The following is a 23,073-nucleotide window of genomic DNA, read 5'->3' on the forward strand; positions in this document are numbered from 1 at the left end:
ACATGGATGTGAGAGATATACCCATTGGTTGCCTCCCACACATGCCCCTGCCGGAGCCAGGGACTGAGGTACGTGCCCTTGGTCAGTGCCCTTGATCGGAATCGAACTCTCAGTCCACAGGCTGATGCTCTATAATCACTGAGCAAAACTGGCCAGGGCTAAACATTTACATTTTTACATGCATTGACTTGTTTGTACTTACCAAGCCAGGAACTGCTCAAAGCACTGAACAAATATTAACTCATTTAATCCTTATAATGGCCCGATGGTGGTAGATACTGTTATTTCCCATGTTTTACAGATGATTCTGAAGCACAGAAAAATTAAGTTAACTTGGCCAAGGTTGTACTAAGTGACAGACCCAAGATTTAAACCCAGGCAGTCTGGTTTTAGAACCCAGCTCCTATCTATTGTATAGTCTGGTCTGCCACTATACATTTTAAAAACAGCCTTTAAGGCTTGAAATAATTTTCATTTATTTCCAGTGTCCCAGAAAGATCCACTTTTTATGTGATAGTTTTAATTCTTTGAAATATAATCCAAGATTTTCTAAATCTTTTCTTTGATTTAGAAAAGAAGTAGGTCAAGGAAATTGTTTTAAGAATAGTTGGTCTTGCCCGGCCAGTGAGATTCAGTAGTTGAGCATTGACCCATGAACCAGGAGGTCTCAGTTCAATTCCGGATCAGGGCACATGCGTGGGTTGTGGGCTCAATCCCCAGTGGGAGCATGCAGCGGGTGGCCAATTGATGATTCTCTCTCCTCAATGTTTCTCTCTCCCTTCCTCTCTGAAATCAGTAAAAGTGCATATGTGTATGTGTGTATGTGTACATACACACATAAAAGAAAGTCTTTGGGGATTCATTCTTATTTTTACTTCTCCGTTAGTTCTGTATTAAAGTAGTTTAATTTGTTAGAGAAACAGGCTTAATTACTTATAAAGAAGCAATTGCATTCCCTTTGCTAACCATTTTGTCTCCAAAGCATAAATTGAATGCCCTCCCAAAAAGATATCAAAAAGAATATTCTAGGGGAGGAGGGGGAAACAATGTGAAAAAGGAAGTTAAAATAACACTTGTGGTTGGTAACTGGTCACTTTATTTTAAAATTGTTCATGGCTATTGTGCCAAATGCCCCAAGACCTGGGTTGTTTGAAGGGTGAAACTGGTACATTGCATTTGACAAAACAAATGAACAAATACTGTTAAACCCTTTCATATTGCCTGAACTTTTAACTTAGCTTTGTTTCCAAATAATGTGATTTGAAAGACATTAATCAGCTCTCAGTCAGTATTGTTTTATGACAAAACTGTTGTAGACCAGGTTGGTATAGACCAGGGGTGGGCAAACTTTTTGACTCGAGGGCCACAATGGGTTCTTAAACTGGACCGGAGGGCCGGAACAAAAGCATGGATGGAGTGTTTGTGTGAACTAATATAAATTCACAGTAAACATCATTACATAAAAGGGTACGGTCTTTTTTTTTTTTTAGTTTTATTCATTTCAAACGGGCCGGATCCGGCCCGCGGGCCATAGTTTGCCCATGGCTGGTATAGACCTATATACCTGCTAATGTGTGTTAAATTGCAAAATGTAAATTTATACATATGGAATTTATATACAGTAGTCCCTCTTTTTCACGGGGTATACATTCCCAGACCTCCAGTGAATGCCATAACCACAGATAGTATCAAATTCTACATATACAGGCATACCTCACTTTATTGCACTTCACAGATATTGCATTTTACATGTTGAAGGTTTATAGTAACCCTGCCTTGAGCAAGTTTGTCTGTGCCATTTTTCCAACAGTATTTGCTCATGTCATGTCTCTATGTCACATTTTGATCATTTTCACACTATTTCAAATGTTACTGTTATTATACTATGGTAATCTGTCATCAGCGATCTTTGATGTTAGTACTGTACAGCTCAGCTGATGGATGGCATTTTTAGCAATATTTTTAAATTTAGGAATTGGGGTTTTTTTTGTTTTTTGTTTTTTTAAATATATTTTATTGATTCTTTACAGAGAGGAAGGGAGAGAGAGAGTCAGAAACATCGATGTGCCCACAACCCAGGTACATGCCCTTGACCGGAATCGAACCCGGGACCTTTCAGTCCGCAGGCCAACGCTCTATCCACTGAGCCAAACCGGTTTCGGCAGAATTGTTTTTTAAAGACAGTGCTATTGCATACTTAATAGACTAAAGCAGGGGTCCTCAAACTTTTTAAACGGGGCCAGTTCACTGTCCCTCAGACCGTTGGAGGGCCAGACTATAGTTTAAAAACAACTATGAACAAATTCCTATGCACACTGCACATATCTTATTTTGAAGTAAAAAAACAAATGTTTTCGGCAGGCCGCATGTGGCCCGCGGGCTGTAGTTTGAGGACCCCTGGACTAAAGTATAGTGTAAACATAACTTTTTAAAAATATATATATTTTATTGATTTTTTTCCACAGAGAGGAAGAGAGAGGGATAGAGAGTTAGAAACATTGATGAGAGAGAAACATCGATCAGCTGCCTCTTGCACACCTCCTACTGGGGATGTGCCCGCAACCAAGGTACATGCCCTTGGCCGGAATTGAACCTGGGACCTTTCAGTCTGCAGGCTGATGCTCTATCCACTGAGCCAAACCAGTGCAGCGGTTCTCAACCTGTGGGTCGCAAACAATGTAAATACATCCTGCCTATCAGATATTTACATTACGATTCATAACAGTAGCAAAATTACAATTATGAAGTAGCAACGAAAATAATTTTATGGTTGGGGGTCACCACAACCATAAGGGTTGCGACATTAGGAAGGTTGAGAACCACTGGTTAGGGCTAAAGCATAACTTTTATAAGCATTGTGACTGTCTTTATTGTGACATTCACTTTCTTTTAGTGATGTGGAACCAAACCTGCAATATCTCCAAAGGTATACCTGTACTATGTTTTTTCCTATACATACATATCTGTGAAAAACTTGAGATTAACAATAACAACTAATAATAAAATAGAACAGTCCTTTATAATAAAAGGCTAATATGCAAATTGTCCCCTCAACCAGGAGTTTGACCAGAGGGTAGGGTCGGCCAACCTCCTGTGTCCCCTCCTCCCAGCTAGCCAGGTCAGATCAGTCCTGATTGGGGTGGGCCGGCCGGACCCCACCCATGCACAAATTCATGCACCAGGCCTCTAGTTATAACAATATACTGTAGTAAAAGTTATGTGAGTGTGGTCTCTAGCTCTCAGAATATTTTACTTACTGTATTCACCCTTCTTGTGATGATACTATTACCTTACAAGAAACCTTTCCCTAAAGCTTTAGAAGAAAGTTGTTAATGATGATCCTAAATTAGCTGCCTTAGCACAAGGTCATTATATGTAATATGCCATTGACTTGTTGAGTTCAAGTTTTCCTGATTTACCTCGTCAGACTGCAATTATTATTATCTATGAAATTTGCCTTAGAGATCAACTGAGGAGGGTAAATGTCTGCTCTATGCCTAATTCCAGTGTGGGAGAACTCTAGGATTATTAAGGTTAACCTAGCTGACCCTAAGATGCTTGTAGCATTTTTATCAGTAACCTAATCATTTCTTGAGATAACATTAAATTACAATAGAAACGGTGTCACTCATGGGAATGACTCTCAGACACTGGGTATCATGATGTACATCCTGATTCTCATAAGCATTAGGAGCTAGAAAAGCTTTTGGTAAATTCTTAAGAATTTTGAATGAAACTTGGCAGACTTGTAAATTACAGAAAGCTTTAGAAAAAGGTTCAAAGAGCAGGTTTTTCTTGGTGAGGGAGGTGATTAAATCATTTAGGGTACTGCATTCAAGAAATAGGTATGTGTACTGTGAAGCACTGGAAATATACCTGAGCAAGAACAAAGTGTTTGCTGTCAAAGGTAAGAGTATGGTATAGCCCAGTGATGGCGAACCTATGACACACGTGTCAGAGGTGACACGCGAACTTATTTTTTTTGGTTGATTTTTCTTTGTTAAATGGCATTTAAATATATAAAATAAATATCAAAAATATATCAAAAAATTTCTATGTGTGACTATGTGACACGGCACCAGAGTTAAGTTAGGGTTTTTCAAAATGCTGACACTCTGAGCTCAAAAGGTTCACCATCACTGGTATAGCCAGTATAAACCATCTGTAGTGTATTGAATACAGTTTTTATATGTTATTCTATATAAACTAGAGGCCCAGTGCATGACATTTGTGCACTGGGGTAGGAGGGCTGTCCCTAAGCCTGGCCTGCGCCCTCTTGCAGTCTGGGACCCTGGAGAGGCTCACGCCACCGCAGCTGCACTCGCCAACCATGAGCCCAGCTTCTAGCTGAGCAGCGCTCCCCCTGTGGAAGTGCACTGACCACTAGGGGGCAGCTCCTGCCTTGAGTGTCTGCGCCCTGGTGGTTAGTGCGCATCATAGCAACCGATAGTTCTGCCGTTTGATTTGCATATTACCTTTTTATTATATAGGATCATTTAATAGATGGAACAAGTACTTATTGAGTACCTTCTATAAGTTAGATAGTATAGGTCTTAGGGATAGAGCAGTGGATTAAACATTAAAATTTTGCTCTCATAGGGTTTGTGTTATAATAGGAAGAGACCAACAGAATTATATTAGGTTGTGGCAACTTGGAGAAAAATTAAGCAAAGAAAGGCAATATATGTGTGGTAGGGTGGGTGTTGCGATTAAAATGAATTGATCAGGGAAACTTAACTGAGGAAATATAATTTGCACAAAGAATTGAGGTTGGCAAAAGAACCAGCAATATATACAACTGGAGAAAGCATTCTAGGCAGAAGAAACAGTAAGTACAAGTACCAAGGCCCTGAGATATACCTGTTCAAGGAGAGCAGTGTAGCTGAAGTGGATGAGTGTGAGAGGAAAGTAATAGGTTCAAAATATTGAAGTTGGGCAGATTTTTTGAGGCCTTGTAAAGAATTTAGTTTTCACTCTGAATGGAGTAGGAGGCAACAATCAAGTGTCATGCAGAGTAGTGATAACGCTCTCATTTTAAAAGCATCCATCATAAGGAAGAGCTCTTGACTAATTTGGAATGTAATACCAGCCTTCTTGTTAGCTTGCTGTGTGACCTTAGGCACATTCCTTAAGTCCCTTGAACTTTAATATCTCATCTGTCTTGGAGACATATGGAGAGACAATATTTCTTGAGTACTTTGTGTGAACCATTGCCAAGACAAATCTCTGATTTGTCAATACTATTATTTCCCCAGTTTTTACAATTGAGGAAACTGAGGCACAGAAGTAACTTGCCTAAGGTTATACTAGGTGTGCCATGTTGGAGATGACATTTTAATAAGATAGTTTGACTCGAGCATCCATGATCTTTGATAGTATTCCTTAAAATAACATTCTTAGTATTAGTCCTGCCAGCTCCAGTGTCATGATGAGTAAATATATTTATTTATCCAGTATCTGAACAATAATAACAGCTTACTTTTTTGGCACTTGGTTTGTGCTAGGCATTGTTGTAAACCTTAACATCTATTGCCCTGTGCAATCTTCACAACAAGCTTAGGGGTAGATGCTATTATTTTTATAATTTTTCCACTTTATACATGAGGTGCCTACAGACCAGAGAAATCTTAAACTTGCCTAAGTCTGCACAACTAGTAAGTAGAACCCAGGATTTGAATCCAGGTAGTTTGTCTGTGGAAACTGCCTAACCATCCAACTATTCTTCTTTACTTAAAGGGTCTTCAGTTACTAGTAGCTTGATCTGAATTTTATACTTGGAGCACTTAGTGTTTTACCTGAAAATCATTCTCAACCTTTTAAAAGGTTCTCCATACCTATCCCCATATCTTGAATTAGCCTAATTCAATTTGTCTCAGACTTTTCCCCCTGTGAGTCAAGGTTCATATATCTCACATGGATTGTGGCATGAAAGATTTCTGGGCAAGGATTGGCTATAGGAGGGTGTAGCCTTATACAAAGGTGTAACCTATTTTCTAGTTTTGTGATTTTTCCCTCCTCCACAATCAAGCTATGTTTTTATGTTTGTTTGTTTTAATACAAAGATATTACACTTTCTTTTTCCAAGTCTTTTGAGAACATTTGATGATCCAGAGAACACTACTATATTTATTCTATCTTCTCATACCCTATTAGAAGTAAGCTCAAACTAAAACCTGACTCTCACTAGAAGACACAGCTTCCTCTGCAGCTCTATTTTAATATTTTTTTTATTTCCCAGAGTCTATAGTACCAGAAATGGATATTGGCAATCTGACACCTAAAAAATTCAAAGTACTTGCCATGTGGTAGTTATGTTCTCCATATTCTGCACCCCCCCTTGTTGTTAATTGAAAACTTTTCAAGCAAACTCCAGTGTGTCCTTTATTGAGCACAGACTTGGCTGGAAGGTCAGACTCTTCTTCAACCCTGCCATAATGACAATGTCATTACAGACCATCCATCCAACAACCTTACCTTGCAGTTCCTAGGCCTTTGATTACAGTGAGCCTATAACTGTATCTCAGCCACTCCCTCCCAGAATCTCATGCTATATCTTGTCATCTGGAATTGGTCCACTGAGATCTTAACTTTCATTAGACCATTTACTTCCACATGTTTGATGCCCTGACAGCACTGATCTGCTTACAGTTGGCTATATATAACTATCCCCCTTTTCACTTTTTTTTTTCACCCTAAAGTACCTCTTTCCCCTTCTGGTTAATTTTTTACTCATTCTTTAGGAGAATGTTACAGTGTTACTTCCAACTCATGTACCTTCCCGATAAACATTTCTTATTCTATCCAAAGTACCTGCTTAACAAATAGCTTGGGTTTTTTCCTGTAATTTCATTCAAGATACTTCCCTTGACCATTTTCAAAATGATTTTAGGTTTTCCTTTAGTGTTCCTTTATTCATGTCATTATCCCATAATGCCCTTATTTGTGTAATTATCATTACACTTTGTTTTCCTCTGGACTATCATTTTCTTGAGGAAGGCAGGTATTGGTCTTGTACATCTTTTGTTTTTCTGCTACCCACCTTAATATCTACATTTAAGTATAGGTGATCTTTAAAAAATGGTAAAAGAGATTGAATGAATAGATTTATTCATAACTTGCAAGGAGCTATTTGATAAACTTACTGAAAGTACAGGAGTGTATAATTAGAAGGATTTTGACAAAATAATTCCTATTTTCCTCCAAAAATAGTATGAGTTCATTAATTCAGATAAATTACAGTCTTGTTTTGATCTCATTCTAGGATGTGATAATACAGTATGGAGTGACTTTATTTTTTATTTATTTTATTTTTTTAATTAAATCTTTATTGTTCAGGTTACATTTGTTCCTCTTTTTTTCCCCCCCATAACTCCCCTCCTCCCAGTTCCCGCCCCACCCTCCGCCCTCACTCCCCACCCACTGTCCTCATCCATAGGTGCACGATTTTTGTCCAGTTTCTTCCCGCATCTCCCATTCCCCTTTCCCCCCCAAGAATAGTCAGTCCATTCCCTTTCTATGTCCCTGATTCATTATAATCACCAGTTCATTCTGTAAATCAGATTATTTATTCACTTGATTCTTAGATTCACTTGTTGATAGATGCATGTTTGTTGTTCACAATTTGTATCTTTACCTTTTTCTTCTTCCTCCTCTTAAAGGATACCTTTCAGCATTTCATATAATACTGGTTTAGTGGTGATGAACTCCTTTAGCTTTTCCTTATCTGTGAAGCTCTTTATCTGACCTTCAATTCTGAATGATAGCTTTGCTGGATAAAGTAATCTTGGTTGTAGGTTCTTGGTATTCAGCACTTTGAATATTTCTTGCCATTCCCTTCTGGCCTGCAAAGTTTCTGTTGAGAAATCAGCTGACAGTCGTATGGGTATTCCCTTGTAGGTAATTGAGTCTCTTTCTCTTGCTGCTTTTAAGATTCTCTCTTTGTCTTTTGCTCTTGGCATTTTAATTATGATGTGTCTTGGTGTGGTCCTCTTTGGATTCCTTTTGTTTGGGGTTCTCTGCGCTTCTTGGACCTGTAAGTCCATTTCTTTCACCAGGTGGGGGAAGTTTTCTGCCATTATTTCTTCAAATAGGTTTTCAATATCTTGCTGTCTCTCATCTTCTGGCACCCCTATTATTCTGATGTTGGTACGCTTGAAGCTGTCCCAGAGGCTCCTTACACTATCTTCGTATTTTCGGATTCTTTTTTCATTTTGCTTTTCCGGTTGGGTGTTTTTTGCTTCTTCGCATTTCAAATCTTTGACTTGATTCTTGCGCTCCTCTGGTCTGCTATTGGGTGTCTGTATAATATTCTTTATTTCAGTCCGTGTATGCTTAATTTCTAGTTGGTTCTTTATCATAGCATCGAGGGTCTCATTAGTTTTCGTGACTCTCTCCTCAAGTTTATTGACAGCTTCTAGCACATTTTTGCAAGCCCTCAAAATTGCGATTTTTAGCTCTATATCCTCCATTTCTGTCATGTTTTTTTGTCTCCGCATTTTTTATGCTTTCTTGGTGCACCCCCTAGTGGTCTTTGTGCGCAGTCTTGTTCTAGTTGAGCCTTGATTGTTGTAGTTAATACTAGAGGGATTTGACCACCAGGCCGACTGGCTGTGTGAATCAGCTGTGTCTGCCGCGGAAAACTTCTGTCCTCTGGGGAGGTGCTAATCTAGCCTTTGCCTGAGGCGATCTGGCAAATGGCTCTGCGCAGGGCTTGGGCGGGGCGGGCTCAACAGGGCGGGCGGAGGGAGCGGTTATAGCCCCTCTCAGTCCCGTTCCCAGAGGCTCTGCTTCTCAGAACCCCCGGAACCGCTGCAAACCTCGGAGGGAAAGCTGCCTTCCAACTGATGCCAGACACTCCCGCTTCTCCCGTTTGGGTCCGAGTCCCCAGCGATTCGCCCGTATCTGGAGCTCAGAGTCTGAGACTCCCCCCTGACCGAAAACGACAACCGCGCTCTCAGCCACCAGCCCGCTTTGCGCGCGCACCTCCGCACCTGAGTATTTTCCACACTGCGCCTCCTCTGAGCCTCGGTGTGCTGTTATTTTTCCTTCTAGTTGAAGAGTCTCTCCTCAGCCAGCCTTCCTGTGGTTCTGGGTGATGTCCGTCCCGTCTTTTAGTTGTATTTTTGAAGTGGTTGTTTGCGGCAGCAGTCTGCGGTGTTTACCTATGCCGCCATCTTGGTCCTGGAGTGACTTTAAAGGGTAAATTTAAATGTTGTTGTCGTAGCCTGTGTTTTACCTGGGAATACTGAACAGCATGGATTTAGCAAAATAATTTAGAATCATAAATTCTTTAACTGAGCATAGCTCAAACAATTAAGTACAAAAGCCACTGAACATATTTTTGGAAAATAATCTCTTCATTTGAAACTTAGCTGAGCAAATACTGGGTTAGACCATGTGAAATTGCTGATTTTGAACTATTATTGATTTGAACTATTATTAACCTGCAAAAGACCCTTTGATATGGCTCAATGACATGATTCTCAGTGGCTGCTACAGGTCAAGAGTCTGTAACTCCTGGTTAGTTTACTATGAAGTTTTAACACGTGGAAGGTGTATTTATACTATCAACATCAGCCACCAGTGCACATGATGGAGTGCTATTTTGGGTATGCTCAATATTGGCCCCAGAGATTTTTTTTTTAAGTATGCTTCTGAATTTAAAGTGGAAAAAGAGATTAGTCTCCCAAGTAGGTCTATGTGTTTAATAAAAGAAAATGGGGCATTCTTTTGTGTATTCGATTGAAATGTATTTTATCATTATTTTGTTATGATCATGAATGCTTGATAAATTATATGATTTTAAAATGTGTTTGATACATTATAGGATGGAAGATGCTGATAATTCTGAAAAGAGTATACATGAAGAAAATGGAGAAGTATCAGAAGACCAATCTCAAAATAAGCACAGTCGTCACAAGAAAAAGAAGCATAAACACAGAAGTAAACATAAGAAACATAAACATTCCTTAGAAGAAGACAAGGATAAAAAACATAAACATAAGCATAAACATAAGAAACACAAAAGAAAAGAAGTTATAGATGCTTCTGACAAAGAAGGTTTGTCTCCAGCAAAAAGAACTAAACTTGATGATTTAGCGTTGCTGGAAGACTTGGAAAAACAGAGAGCCTTGATTAAAGCTGAACTTGATAATGAGTTAATGGAAGGAAAGGTCCAGTCAGGGATGGGGCTCATATTACAAGGTTATGAATCTGGCTCTGAAGAAGAGGGGGAAATTCATGAAAAGGCAAGAAATGGAAATAGGTCTAGTACTAGATCTTCCACTACCAAGGGGAAACTTGAACTTATGGACAATAAAAATAGTACAAAAAAGCGAAGTAAAAGCAGATCCAAAGAACGGACTAGACATAGGTCTGATAAAAAGAAAAGTAAGGGAGGTGTTGAAATAGTTAAAGAGAAGACAACTAGGAGCAAATCAAAGGAGAGGAAAAAGTCTAAAAGTCCATCCAAAAGAAGTAAGTCTCAAGATCAAGCAAGAAAATCAAAATCTCCTACCCTTAGAAGGCGATCTCAAGAGAAAATTGGGAAGGCCAGATCTCCTACTGATGACAAGGTTAAGATTCAAGATAAAAGTAAGTCAAAAGATAGAAAAAAATCCCCAGTTATAAATGAAAGAAGTCGTGATCGAGGCAAAAAATCCAGATCGCCAGTTGACTTAAGAGGTAAATCCAAAGACAGAAGGTCACGGTCCAAAGAGAGAAAGTCAAAACGGTCTGAAACTGATAAAGAAAAGAAGCCAATTAAATCTCCCTCTAAAGATGCTTCTTCTGGGAAAGAAAATAGGTCACCCAGTAGAAGACCTGGTCGTAGTCCTAAAAGAAGAAGTTTGTCTCCAAAACAACGTGATAAATCCAGAAGAAGTAGATCTCCACTTTTAAATGATAGAAGGTCTAAGCAGAGCAAGTCACCTTCTCGAACTCTGTCTCCCGGTAGAAGAGCTAAGAGCCGATCCTTGGAAAGAAAGCGAAGAGAACCAGAAAGGAGACGACTTTCTTCCCCAAGGTAACTTGTTTTCAAAATGTTAGTGCTTTTTACCAATGCACCAAATTTTAAAGGAGAAACTAGAACTTGTGACAATGAAAGATGAGATAGTAATGAGTTTTACAGTTTTAGGTATAATCCATTCCATTTACTGTATTTACATTTGTACTTTTGTCATTGTGTATCTTGGTTGTGGACAATTTATAAATACTGAACTTGATGATAGAAACCTTTATGTTTTCAAGTTCTTAATTTAGTATCTAACTTGCAGACTCATTCCTTTAAATCCAAGTAAATTGACAGCTCTGTATACCCATTTATGGGGAGGGAGTATATTTCCTAGAGGGGATTATTACTTCATTGGACAATATAGGCTGAAATTTTCAACTTTAAAAAGTTAAAAAAAGAGGTATCAGTTTTAAGGTTTGTGATCTGTCTATTCTCTTGAATTGGCATGATTTTGAGTTCTAACAATATTAATTGAAACTATAATTGCTTGTGGCCCCCAAACACAATGAAATTGAAAGTGGAAATTTTTTTTGTTAATTTAAATATTTATAATCTGTTGCAAAAAACAACAACATCCCCTTAAGTTTAGGAAGAATGGTATAAGAAACTATTTTTTACTACTAATAATAATGAAAATAATTCATATTTGTATAATACATTCGATCCATCAGTTCTTTTCTCAAATTCTCGTGATTCTCTCAGGAAAGTGACTGTCATGCTTAATTTATAAATGGAAAAAATAGATTGATCCTATTTACCAGGGAAAAAAATAGATTGATCCTACTTACTAGGATTATAGAAGTAATAAATAGTTAAGACACAGAAAGGATTTTGGAAGGGAGGGGTTGGGGAATTGTTTAGACTACTCTAAAGTACTTTAGAAACAGATTTTTAGCTATCTTTATATTCAGTGATTAGGCATGTGAAATTATCGGCCAAGGATATGAATTCCTGTTCATTTATTATTACATATTAACATTTACTATCTATGCGTTTAAATAAAAAAGCTAGACTCAGTTTATATATTTTTCAAGAAATTTCAATAATTCTTTTTTTAAAGAGCTCTATTTTAAAGAGATACTCTTGACTCTTTACTTCTAAGTTACATTGTAATGAAATGGCCCCATTAGCTTTCTTGCATTGAGGCAGTTGTTAGTGTTACTGATTTGTTATGTAAAGTTAATGATCCTGGTCTCCGTCAATTTGCTTTCAGTTTGTGAACGATATTTTGAAGAATTTATTAAGGACTAGAGTTGAATTTTTTAAAACAAATATTTTTTTAATTACAGAAGAAATATTAATTAAAGAGAAATTCAAAAAATGCAGAAGCATATAAATTCTTTCCCTCTCTCTTTTTCCATTGCTACTCCTAAGAGGAATCTTTCTAGCCCTTTTTCTATGCCCATACAATTATATTAATGTTTTTTCTTACAAAAATGGAGTCATACTATTCATGTTAACAGTGATTTGCTTTTTTCATCAAACACTTCTCTGTTAATACATACAGATCTTTTAAAATTTTTTAAATTGGTTGATTTTTTTTTCTTTAGCGAGAGAGAAAGGGAGAAACATCGATTTGTTGTTCCATTTACTTATGCATTTCACTTGATACTAATGAAAATTTAGGTTGATTACAGTTTTTCATGATTGTATGCAAAGATATCCATGGGTTATGTGTGAGGTTTCTTTGTAGAATAAATTCACAGACATGAAACTGCAAAGTCTATGGTTATGTACATTTATACATTTTAGAAAATTATTGCTGAATTTCCTTGTAGGAAATTTATACCAATATATACTTCCATGACTAGATGGACTGCCCTTTTTATATTTTCTTTGCTCTAAGGTTGGTGTTGATTGTAAGATGCTATTATATGTAATTGATATATTAAAAATAAGACTCTTAATTGCAAAAATGTCAAAATTTAGAAATAAAAGTCTTTAAACTTAGGAAATGGAATATTATCACTCACTTGGGGAAGTTTTAAATTATTTATCTGGAATTGGAGTCAGTGGCTTTAACCTTAAGAATAATCTTTAATAATTCTTCAAATTCTGAGACCAGAGTAAATGGTCTTTTTGTGTGTGTGCCTATCATAACACCAAGATATCATTATAATCATTTGAATTTAAGTTTTGTTACGAAACATGTTAGTTTTTGTTTAGTATCTTTAGTAAAGTATGCCATTTCTTTTTCTTTTTAAGTTTATGAGCATTTGTTTTTATTTATTTATATTAAAAAATATGGAACACTTTATGAATTTGCATGTTATCCTTATGTAGGGGTCATGCTGATTTCAGTTCCAGTTTTAATGTATATGTTGCCAAACCAAGCACTGTGAATATTTATTTTTAAAGGTTGTCTTCATTTTAATAAACATTTTGGAAAGATAGAATTTTTTTCACAATAATATTTTTGCATGATTCTAAAAGTTATATAAACATTAATGATAGAAGATTAGAATAATACCTAAAAGTACAAAAAATGATTTTAAAAAATCACTGTAATAGCGTGCCCTTTTTAAAGATGTCCATTACATGTAGATGAAATTCATTTATTTTGACTTAATTCATTTTCCTATTTACTTGTATTTGGTGCCCTTAAGAACACGACCTCGTGACGATATCCTCAGTAGACGCGAGAGATCAAAAGATGCCACCCCGATAAGTAAGTGGTCTCCAACCCGAAGAAGAGCAAGTAGATCTCCCATTAGAAGGAGGTCTCGCTCCCCACTCAGGCGGAGCAGGTCTCCTAGAAGAAGAAGCAGGTCCCCTCGGAGAAGGTAAAGATGTTACCCTTTTGTTTCATTAAACTCTGAATCAGTGGTTCTCAACCTTCCTAATGCCGCGACCCTTTAATACAGTTCCTCATGTTGTGGTGACCCCCAATTTCATTGTCACAAATTGAACATAATTAAAGCATAGTGATTAATCACAAAAACAATGTGTAATTATGTGTTTTCCGATGGTCTTAGGTGACCCCTGTGGAAGGGTCATTCGACCCCCAAAGGGGTCTCGACCCACAGGTTGAGAACCGCTGCTCTGAATGTTTAATATAGTTTTCCTTTAAATTTAAATAAATCAGTGTTCATTAAAAACTCAATCTTTTAAAAGTAGGACATTTTTTATTTTTTTTAAGAGATAAATATTAAATGAGCTAGGATTAGGTGTGTTTATTTTTAACTAGCAGGATAAATCATAGAATAATAAATAGGTAGCCCAGTTTTCTGTCTGTCTTACAGTTCTGTACTTATTTTTCTGTTAACTTGTATTTGATCACCTTAAGAACATGGCCTCAAGATGATATCCTCAGTAGGCATGAAAGACTCTTTGGGCAAAAACCTATTTAATTTACCGTAGTAGAAATCATTTTATATGAAGCAACATAGTCAGTAGTTAGTTGTTTAATCGAAAAGGTTGGCTTTTAAAGCAGGGAATCCATTTAAAATAACACATATACATTAAATACTTTAACCTAAAGCATAAATGATTGTTCATTTGCCAATCTTTTAACATTTAAAAAAAATCTTCATTGGTGAAAGTATTACATATGTCCCCTTTTATCCCCCATTGACCTTTTCTAGCCCACCTCCAGCCCCCAACCCCCACCCCATGCCATCACCACCCTGTTGTCTGCATCCATGGGTTAAGCATATATGCATGCAAGTTCTTTGGTTGATCTCTCTCTACCTACCCACCCTCCCCCACCTTCCCTTTGAGATTCCACAGGCTGTTCCATGCTTCTATGTCTCTGGATCTATTTAATCTTTAACATTTTTAATTGAACTAATACAAGAATAACATTTAAAGAGATAGTGCACCAGAAGCTTATATTGCAACTACTGGATATATCTTTACATATCTCTGAGTATTTTGTATCCTAGATTCCTAAAGTAGAAATGCTTTGTCTAAGCATGTGTATGTTTACACTTTTTTAAGTTATTGCCACATTATCTATCGATTTCCTACTTTGGACAGTTTGTTTTTAATCTCACATGTTTCTCTTCTGCCTGATTTCATCACCTGTATGCTTCCAGATATAATCAATATTATGATCATAAGCATATTGTTCCTTGCTGAGCAAATAGTTGGGGGAGGAGAGGACCTTCATTCTAATGCTTCCAGCCTTCTGGCTCCAAACTGACTGCTGATAGGCCTCCTTATGCAGTTATCATTGTGGAATTTGTCTTCTTCTCCTTTTGGTGTTCCTTTGTTTTTCTTTTTGTGTTGTGATTCCATTTCCTGTATCCAGTGTCTACTCATGTTTTACCCCTTTGCTTTGGAAATGAATCTCCAGGAGCTTCCTGAGAAAAGTATGTGGAAAAGACTTATATTTTGGGGTCTAGGTCACTAAAAAATGTCCTTTATTCTCATTGCTGATATGTCAAGGGATAGAATTCTAGGTTGATGTCATTTTTTTTTAGAATTTTGATATTGTTTTTTATTACTCTGAAAAAAAAGAATTTTGAAATTGTTATTCTGCTGTTTTCTAGTTTCCAATATTGCTATTAAGTCCTATTCTGATGTTAGGTTTTTTGTTTTTGTTTTTTTTTTAAATATATTTTATTGATTTTTTACAGAGAGGAAGGGAGAGAGATAGAGAGTTAGAAACATCAATGAGAGAGAAACATTGATCAGCTGCCTCCTGCACACCTCCCACTGGGGATGTGCCCGCAACCAAGGTACACGCCCTTGACCGGAATCGAACCTGGGACCTTTCAGTCCGCAGGCTGACGCTCTATCCACTGAGCCAAACCGGTTAGGGCCTGATGTTAGTTTTTACAGGACTTGCTTTCTTCCCCCTCTCCCTCTCTTTTTATAATAAACTAGAGGCCCGGTGCACGGATTCGTGCACTGGTGGGGTCTCTCAGCCTGGCCTGCAGGGATTGGGCCCGAACCTGCTCTCTGATATCCCCTGAGGGGTCCTGGATTGTGAGAGGGCGGTTCTCAGGTGACACACCCCGGAATGGGGCTCCCTCCTCTTTGGTTCTGGGTGCGTCACCCAAGAACCAAATCATTGCAGCTCAGCACCTCCTGCGTTGAGTGTCTGCCCCCTGGTGGTCAGTGTGCGTCACAGCTACTGATCGGAGAGTCTGCCCCCTAGTGGTCATTGCACATCATAGCTACGTGTCGACGGTCAGGTGGTTGGACGGTCGCTTAGGCATATATATATATGCCCTGTGTTCTGAAATTTCACTATAATGTGCCTTAGTGTGTTGCTTTTTCTTTCCATTGATTTTTCTGGGCACTAGATAGGCCCTTTAATGCAGGATGATTATGGTTTCCTATTTTGGGAAATTTTCTCTCTTTTTTGTTTTTGTTTGCTTTCTTTCCCATTTCCCATTGTTTTCTCTCCTCCAGCCCCCATTGGACCTTCTGTATTATTCCATTAATTCTTTTTTCTTTTTACTCATCTTTTTTTGTTTGTTTTGTTCTATTTTCAGTCTAGATTTTTCTCATTCTGCCTTCTTACTCTTCTACTGATCCCCCCCCACCAAGCCCATATATATATATATCTATCTATCTATTCCCAAGATCTTGTTGGCTGTTTACTTTTTTTTATATAACATTTTACTTTTGTTTTATGGAAATAGTTCCTCTAATATCAAAGATAATAATGAATTTTTGTGGAGTTTTTTGTTCTTTATAGTCTTCTCTTACCTATACAGTTGACTCTTGATCAACATGGGTGTTAGGGGCATAGATAATTCACGTATAAATTTCTGTTCTCCAAAAACTTAACTACTAATATTCTACTCTTGGCTGGAAGCCTTATCGATAACATAAACAGTTGATTAAAACATGTTTTGGCCTTGGCCCATTTGCCCAGTGGTTAGAGCAGTGATGACGAATCTATGACATGCGTGTCAGAGGTGACACGCGAACTCATTTTTTTGGTTGATTTTTCTTTGTTAAATGGCATTTAAATATATAAAATAAATATCAAAAATATAAGTCTTTGTTTTACTATGGTTGCAAATATCAAAAAATTTCTATATGTGACACGGCACCAGAGTTAAGTTAGGGTTTTTCAAAATGCTGACACGCCGAGCTCAAAAGGTTCGCCATCACTGGGTTAGAGCCTTATCCTCTGGACCTAAGGGTCGAAATTTTGATTTCTGATCCAGGGGACATATCTCAGTTGCAGGTTCCCCAGCCCCGGTAGGGGCACATTAGGGAGGCAACCAATCAATGTGCTCAGATAGCTGGATCTTTGCTTGCTGCCTGTTCTGATTTGAAAGTTAGGCACTACTGAACAGAAGCTTTCTTCCATTTTGACAATGTGCAACTTGTGGATTAGTGGGTATCTCTTGAGGGTGATGAAGTGGGGACTTGATCATATCAACAACTATGTATCTTTTCTTTTGGGTGTGTGAGTTTCCCAGAATCCTCATCTCCTGCTGAAGAGGATAGATGTGGCTACCCTGAAGTTTTGGTCCTTCATAATGTCAACTTGCCTTTAATCCTATTTTCAGTAGAGTGTCTCTCCTGTACCTTGGGCCAGTTTTTACAACCAGCACTGCTCTATAAAATAAGTCTTAGCACCTCTATAATAAAAAAATCTTAAGTATTCTGCCAGAATGTGAAGTGGGGAGTGGCATTTTCTGCTGAGTCAGGAAGGGGACTAGACAGAATTAAGGTGTTCCTAAAGGCTTTCAAACAATTATTTTTATCTTTTATCTCAAGTTTTATCCTTCAGAGGACATAGTATCTCTAATTCTTGAGGCTTTCTGGGGTTTTGTGGCATACATTGACTTGTTTCTTTTTTACCTTGTCCATTCCTATTGGACTAATACTTAGATCTGATCTGTAACTACTTTTTTATTTTTGGAACTACTCTTTTTGATTTGCACATTTCAAGATTTTGTTGGCATCTCAGCTGTCATGTCTCTCACATTTTCTTAGCCTGAAGATTTTCTTTTTAATTGTTCCTTTTACTGCCCTTTTGGTGAGGTTTCTGAAGAGATTTGAGATAAACATGGTGGTTAGATGTGATTAACAGGGAGTTTGCTGATCCTTTATGGAGACTCACACCTTTGTGTGCTTGGAGTGCCACATCTTTCTAACATAAATTATACCCTTAATGTTTGAACTATAATAGTTTATGTTTGTTTAATATGAGGCATTATACCTTTAGGTCTTTATAAAAATATCTGAGGGCCATATTAATTAAACTTGGAATTTTATCATATTTATCCTTCCCATACCTTATCAGCAGCTCTCTTTTTAAAAATCAGGTTTATTGAAGCATCATTTACATAAAATAAAATTCACCCTTTTTGGTGTACAGTTTATGAGTTTTGACAAAGAGCTGTATTACCACCATAATCAAGATGTAAACATTTTTTAAAATATATTTTTATTGATTTCAGAGAGAAAAGTAGAGGGAGAGAGAATTAGAAGCATCAATGATGAGAGAATTTTGATTGGTTGCCTCCTGCACGACCCCGACTTCTAACTTCTAGCTCGCAACCAGGGCATGTGCCCTTGACTGGAATCGAACCTGGGACCCTTGAGTCCACAGGCCGAGGCTCTATCCACTGAGCCAAACCAGCTAGGGCAAAATATAGAACATTTCTATCACCCCTGTAGTTCTCTGTGCTCCGGTGTAGTCAGTAAGTAGGGTATCTATGTTTCAGTTATTTTCAGTTAAGCTGTTTATTCCAGTTTTTCTGATACTATGTTATTTTAAATTTTAATCAACTTTTTTAATACTTTATTTTTAGAACAGTTTTAGATTCACAGAAAAATTGAGCTTTTGAAAAAATATATATATGTCATCTTCTCTCAAATAGGGACAGAGGTCGGAGAAGCAGATCACGTTTGAGAAGGCGGTCTCGATCACGGGGTGGTCGTAGACGTAGGAGCAGAAGCAAAGTAAAGGAAGATAAATTTAAAGGAAGTCTTTCTGAAGGAATGAAAGTTGAGCAAGAATCTTCATCTGAAGATAAGTAAGAGTGGAATTTTCCCATAATTATCTTTTTAGAGAAACACTGTTTAACTTTAATCTTTATTTTCTACCTGAATATTGTAAGTGAGTTCATTAATTTGCTTCTGAATTATTTGCCTCTTTATTTGGCAATGTCTGAAAACATTTTAGGCCACCCAGTAGGTAGAGGCCAGGGATACTCTTCAACATCCTCCAGTACAAAAAACAGCCCCCATAATGAATTGTCAAAATGTCAACAGTGCTAAGGTCAAGAAACCCTGATTAGAGCTAGGTGATGAGAAAATTGAATTGGAAAAAAGTGTTATACATAGGTCTTACCACCTTCAGGGTCCAGTTTGCTTCTTCTGCAGTGGACATTTAACAGATGGTAGAAAAGGCTGCACTGGAAGGGATGATAAAGATTGTAGGAGTTCTTTAGTGGGTAGTCGGGATTAGTCAGGGTCAGTGTTTGGAGATAGGGCTATATTCCCCTTCAGATTGTATGTAAATGTTTGCATGTGCTTTTTGATGGGGAAAGATGTATAGCTTTCAAAGGGTTCTATGGCCCAGAAAAGGTACCAATTTATTTATTTGTCCTAGCCCTCTTGTTTTATAGATGTGAACACTGAAGATAGAGGGGTGAAATGACTTTACTAATACTAAGGTCATGGCAGAGCCAGTGATGACATTTTTTAAATTTAAGAATCTTCCTTTTGTTCCCAATTTTGGTGCCATGAAACAAATGAGAAAAAGGAGACACAGAAGGTTAAATTACTTGCCAGGATTTCAAACCAGGCACTGAGACAGTTTAGAAACAAAGAGAGTAAGGTAGCTTAAGACTTAGGCTCAAATTTACAAATGACCGACCGGCTGTTTTTTGTACTGGAGGATTTTTTCAGTTTTTATTTTTAAAACATATAAAATTATGGTTTTGGAATCTCTAAGGATGTTTAAAATTAATGACATGTATATATGTGTAATTTTTTTAAGCCTCGAAGACTTTGATGTAGAAGAAGAAGATGAAGAGGCCCTAATAGAGCAGAGAAGAATACAAAGGCAAGCAATTGTTCAGGTATGTGATTTTAGTACAGTTTTGATCAATCCTCCTTAAATAATATTTTAGTAAAATAAAGGTTTTTTACTTAAAAAAGTGACAATAGTAGCAATTCAATAGGTCTTAAAAAATGGTAGTTTCTTAATAAAATTGAAATAGTTACCCATTTTTAAAGTAATGAATACGAAAACCCTCATAAATGAATATAAAATAAATTGGAGGAATTTCATTTAGCAAAAAATTATACCTGTTACTAGTTGAAAGGAAAAAAAACTTTAATGTTTAATAAAATGACAGATTTTTTAATCCAAATGTGATTATTTAAATGGAACATCTGAAAAGTAACTTTAAGACTAGTTTAAAGCTAGGTTATTTTAAAAAATGGGTAAAGCCTTAGCCGGTTGGCTCAGTGGATAGAGCGTCGGCCTGCAGACTGAAGGGTCCCGGGTTCGATTCCGGTCAAGAGGACATGCCCAGGTTGTGGGCTCGATCCCCAGTAGGGGCCGTGCAGGAGGCAGCCAGTCAATGATTCTCTGTCATCATTGATGTTTCTCTCTCTCCCTCTCCCTTCCTCTCTGAAATCAATAAAAACATATTTTTTTAAAAAATGGGTGGAAAGTGCTATACATTGTTCTTGATATAGTAATTTAATGATAAGGTGAGCTGCCTTGGAAGATTGTCTCTTCTTCCTTGGCCATCCTAAAATAAAGCCATGGCCACGAGATCCTTTGTGGATATCGGTCCCTGTAAAGTGCCTTCTATCATCATCATTAGGAGAATTTTCTTCTAATGATGGGAAGGTGAGTGAAGAAGTTGAAAGGAAGAATTCTGAAATACATGAAAAATGATACTCCTTCTGTCCCATAATAATAGTAGCAAAAGAAAATAAATATAGAACACAACATTTATTATAAAAAAACTAGATTAAATTAAACAATAAATTAAAAATAGTACTCCTGATTTTTATTTTGAGTGTTCAGATAGTTTCTGGATTTTTCAATAATTTCGTTACTGCATTTTAAACTTGTAGGTAGGATCCCTTGGCTGCGAAGCTTTGCTTTCTCTATATGCGTGAGCTTAAAATTATTGGAGCCATCGTTCTTCATTGCTTCCAGCGTAACTTGTTGAAGTGACAGAAATGTATTATCCAGTATTTCGGGAGAAATATTATCAAAGGCTAATATGGTGTCTCTTCTGCTAAGAGGAATATGTCTAAGTTTTTCAAGTTTTTCTCCATAATCTTTGCATTTACGTCCACAGTTTTGTTTTTTCAAAGAGTCAACATTAGCATAAGATTCTCCTTGACAATTATTTTCGGAAGCACGTTTCCAAATTCTTGATATGCTCATTCTGTTGCACTTAAATTGTTTTGCAGCTAATGTAATTGCACCTTTCTGCAACTTTTCCTTTTTCTTTTGATGCATCAAGAACTGGACAATCGCAACTCGATCTTTGCTTGAAAACTCTCTTTTTTTCATCTTACTTTTACAATGGGTTGATAATCAACTGAAATAAAACAATTGATTTCAATCAGTGTATGAAATTAGAAAAATAGTTATAATTCGTAATAATTAGATTAACCTAAAAATTGAAAGATGTGTCAAAACAAATGACAGATGTCATGAAACATTGATTTTGATTGAAGGCTTCGCAATTTTGCACTACAACATAACTTACACCTGCATTCACCAATAATTCCTGTTTAAATATTTACTTGCTACTATTATTACGGGACAGAGGGAGTAGATATTTTTTATACTATAAGGACAGTACACAGAAGTAAAGAACAGTCATGGCAGCTCACCTAAACACACCTGGCAAACCATAAATCAGGTAACGGTATGTTAGAGTGACGGAAATAACTTAAATCACCAGAGGCTGTAGGGCAAAACTGGAATTCCAGAGGAAACATACCTTTTGTGGATCATTGATGAAATTGTTGTTATTGAACTGATATTCCTAAAGACTTGGTTGAATTTTTTTTTTTGGTTTTGCCCAGGTCCACAATCCCTTATCTCCAGCCCTTGGGGCCAGATGTGCTTCAGAACTCAGAAATATTTGAATTTTAGAAAGGTAATATGGTGCATTTATGTACATTAGCCCCATCTATGGGTCTAGAACAGCACTCCATCATCAAATACATGAATATTTCTGCAGTAAGGCTTATTATGTTTACTCTGGGAGAAATAAATAAGACTATAAATAGTGTCATTACTGTTTTAATCAGCTTTGCCAACTAATGAATGTGCACCATACATAAAAAAAACTATTTTAGAGTTTAATGGATTTTGGAATTATATAAGGGATTGTGGATCTGATTCAATGAAGGCATCAATACCTTTTAAAAGTTTTAACATTAATTGACTTTGTAATATAGCACCTCTTAACAGATACATTTAGATAGCATCAGATTTTATGAAAATAATATACTGTATTGTTATTACAGAAATATAAATATCTTGCCGAAGATAGCAATATGTCTGTGCCATCTGAACCCAGCAGCCCCCAGAGTAGTACTCGTACACGGTCACCTTCTCCAGACGACATTCTGGAAAGGGTAGCTGCTGATGTTAAAGAGTATGAACGGGAAAATGTTGATACATTTGAGGCCTCAGTAAAAGCCAAGCATAATCTAATGACAGTTGAACAAAATAATGGTAAGTTAGATTCTTGTTTTGACCATGCTTTTCTCTGAATTTTTAGCTCTGTGATTGAGAGAGATTGTTTTGGGATGGGGAAAGTGAAAGAATTTAAGAATGTTACTCCTGCCAACCTTACAGTAATACAGTATTAATGTATCACAGTGATGTTTTCTATTTGTATAACCTCAACAGTATATTGAATTCCCTCATATTCATAACCTTGTGGTTTACTTGCTAGAGTGTTTTAAAGCAAATCCTAGCCACGATTTCACTTCATCTGTACATATTTCAGTTTGTATCTTTGTTAGATAAAGACTTAATGGCTGATTTGAATCAAAACCCAAATAAGATGCACATATATTTGGGGTATATAAATAGTTGATTTCTAATGTCTTAAGTCTTTCTTATTCTTAATTGTTTTTTTCTCCTCTATTTC

At 36.9% G+C, this 23,073-nt stretch overlaps 1 protein-coding gene across 6 annotated transcripts in view; it reads left to right on the plus strand.

The window, feature by feature from the left end:
• The window catches only part of PRPF4B (pre-mRNA processing factor 4B), a 63,491-nt gene that overhangs the window by 2,849 nt on the left and 37,569 nt on the right, over positions 1 to 23,073 (plus strand). For all 6 annotated transcript variants that reach the window (XM_014542396.1, XM_014542395.1, XM_014542394.1 and 3 more), the window contains exons 2-6: positions 9,827 to 11,023; positions 13,618 to 13,794; positions 18,808 to 18,963; positions 19,932 to 20,013; positions 22,442 to 22,652. In XM_014542396.1, the coding sequence (XP_014397882.1) occupies positions 9,827 to 11,023; positions 13,618 to 13,794; positions 18,808 to 18,963; positions 19,932 to 20,013; positions 22,442 to 22,652 (1,823 nt within the window). The remainder of the gene's footprint in view (positions 1 to 9,826; positions 11,024 to 13,617; positions 13,795 to 18,807; positions 18,964 to 19,931; positions 20,014 to 22,441; positions 22,653 to 23,073) is intronic.

This window comes from Myotis brandtii, unplaced genomic scaffold (assembly GCF_000412655.1).
Source record: "Myotis brandtii unplaced genomic scaffold, ASM41265v1 scaffold300, whole genome shotgun sequence".
In the NCBI taxonomy this organism is placed as follows: domain Eukaryota; kingdom Metazoa; phylum Chordata; class Mammalia; order Chiroptera; family Vespertilionidae; genus Myotis; species Myotis brandtii.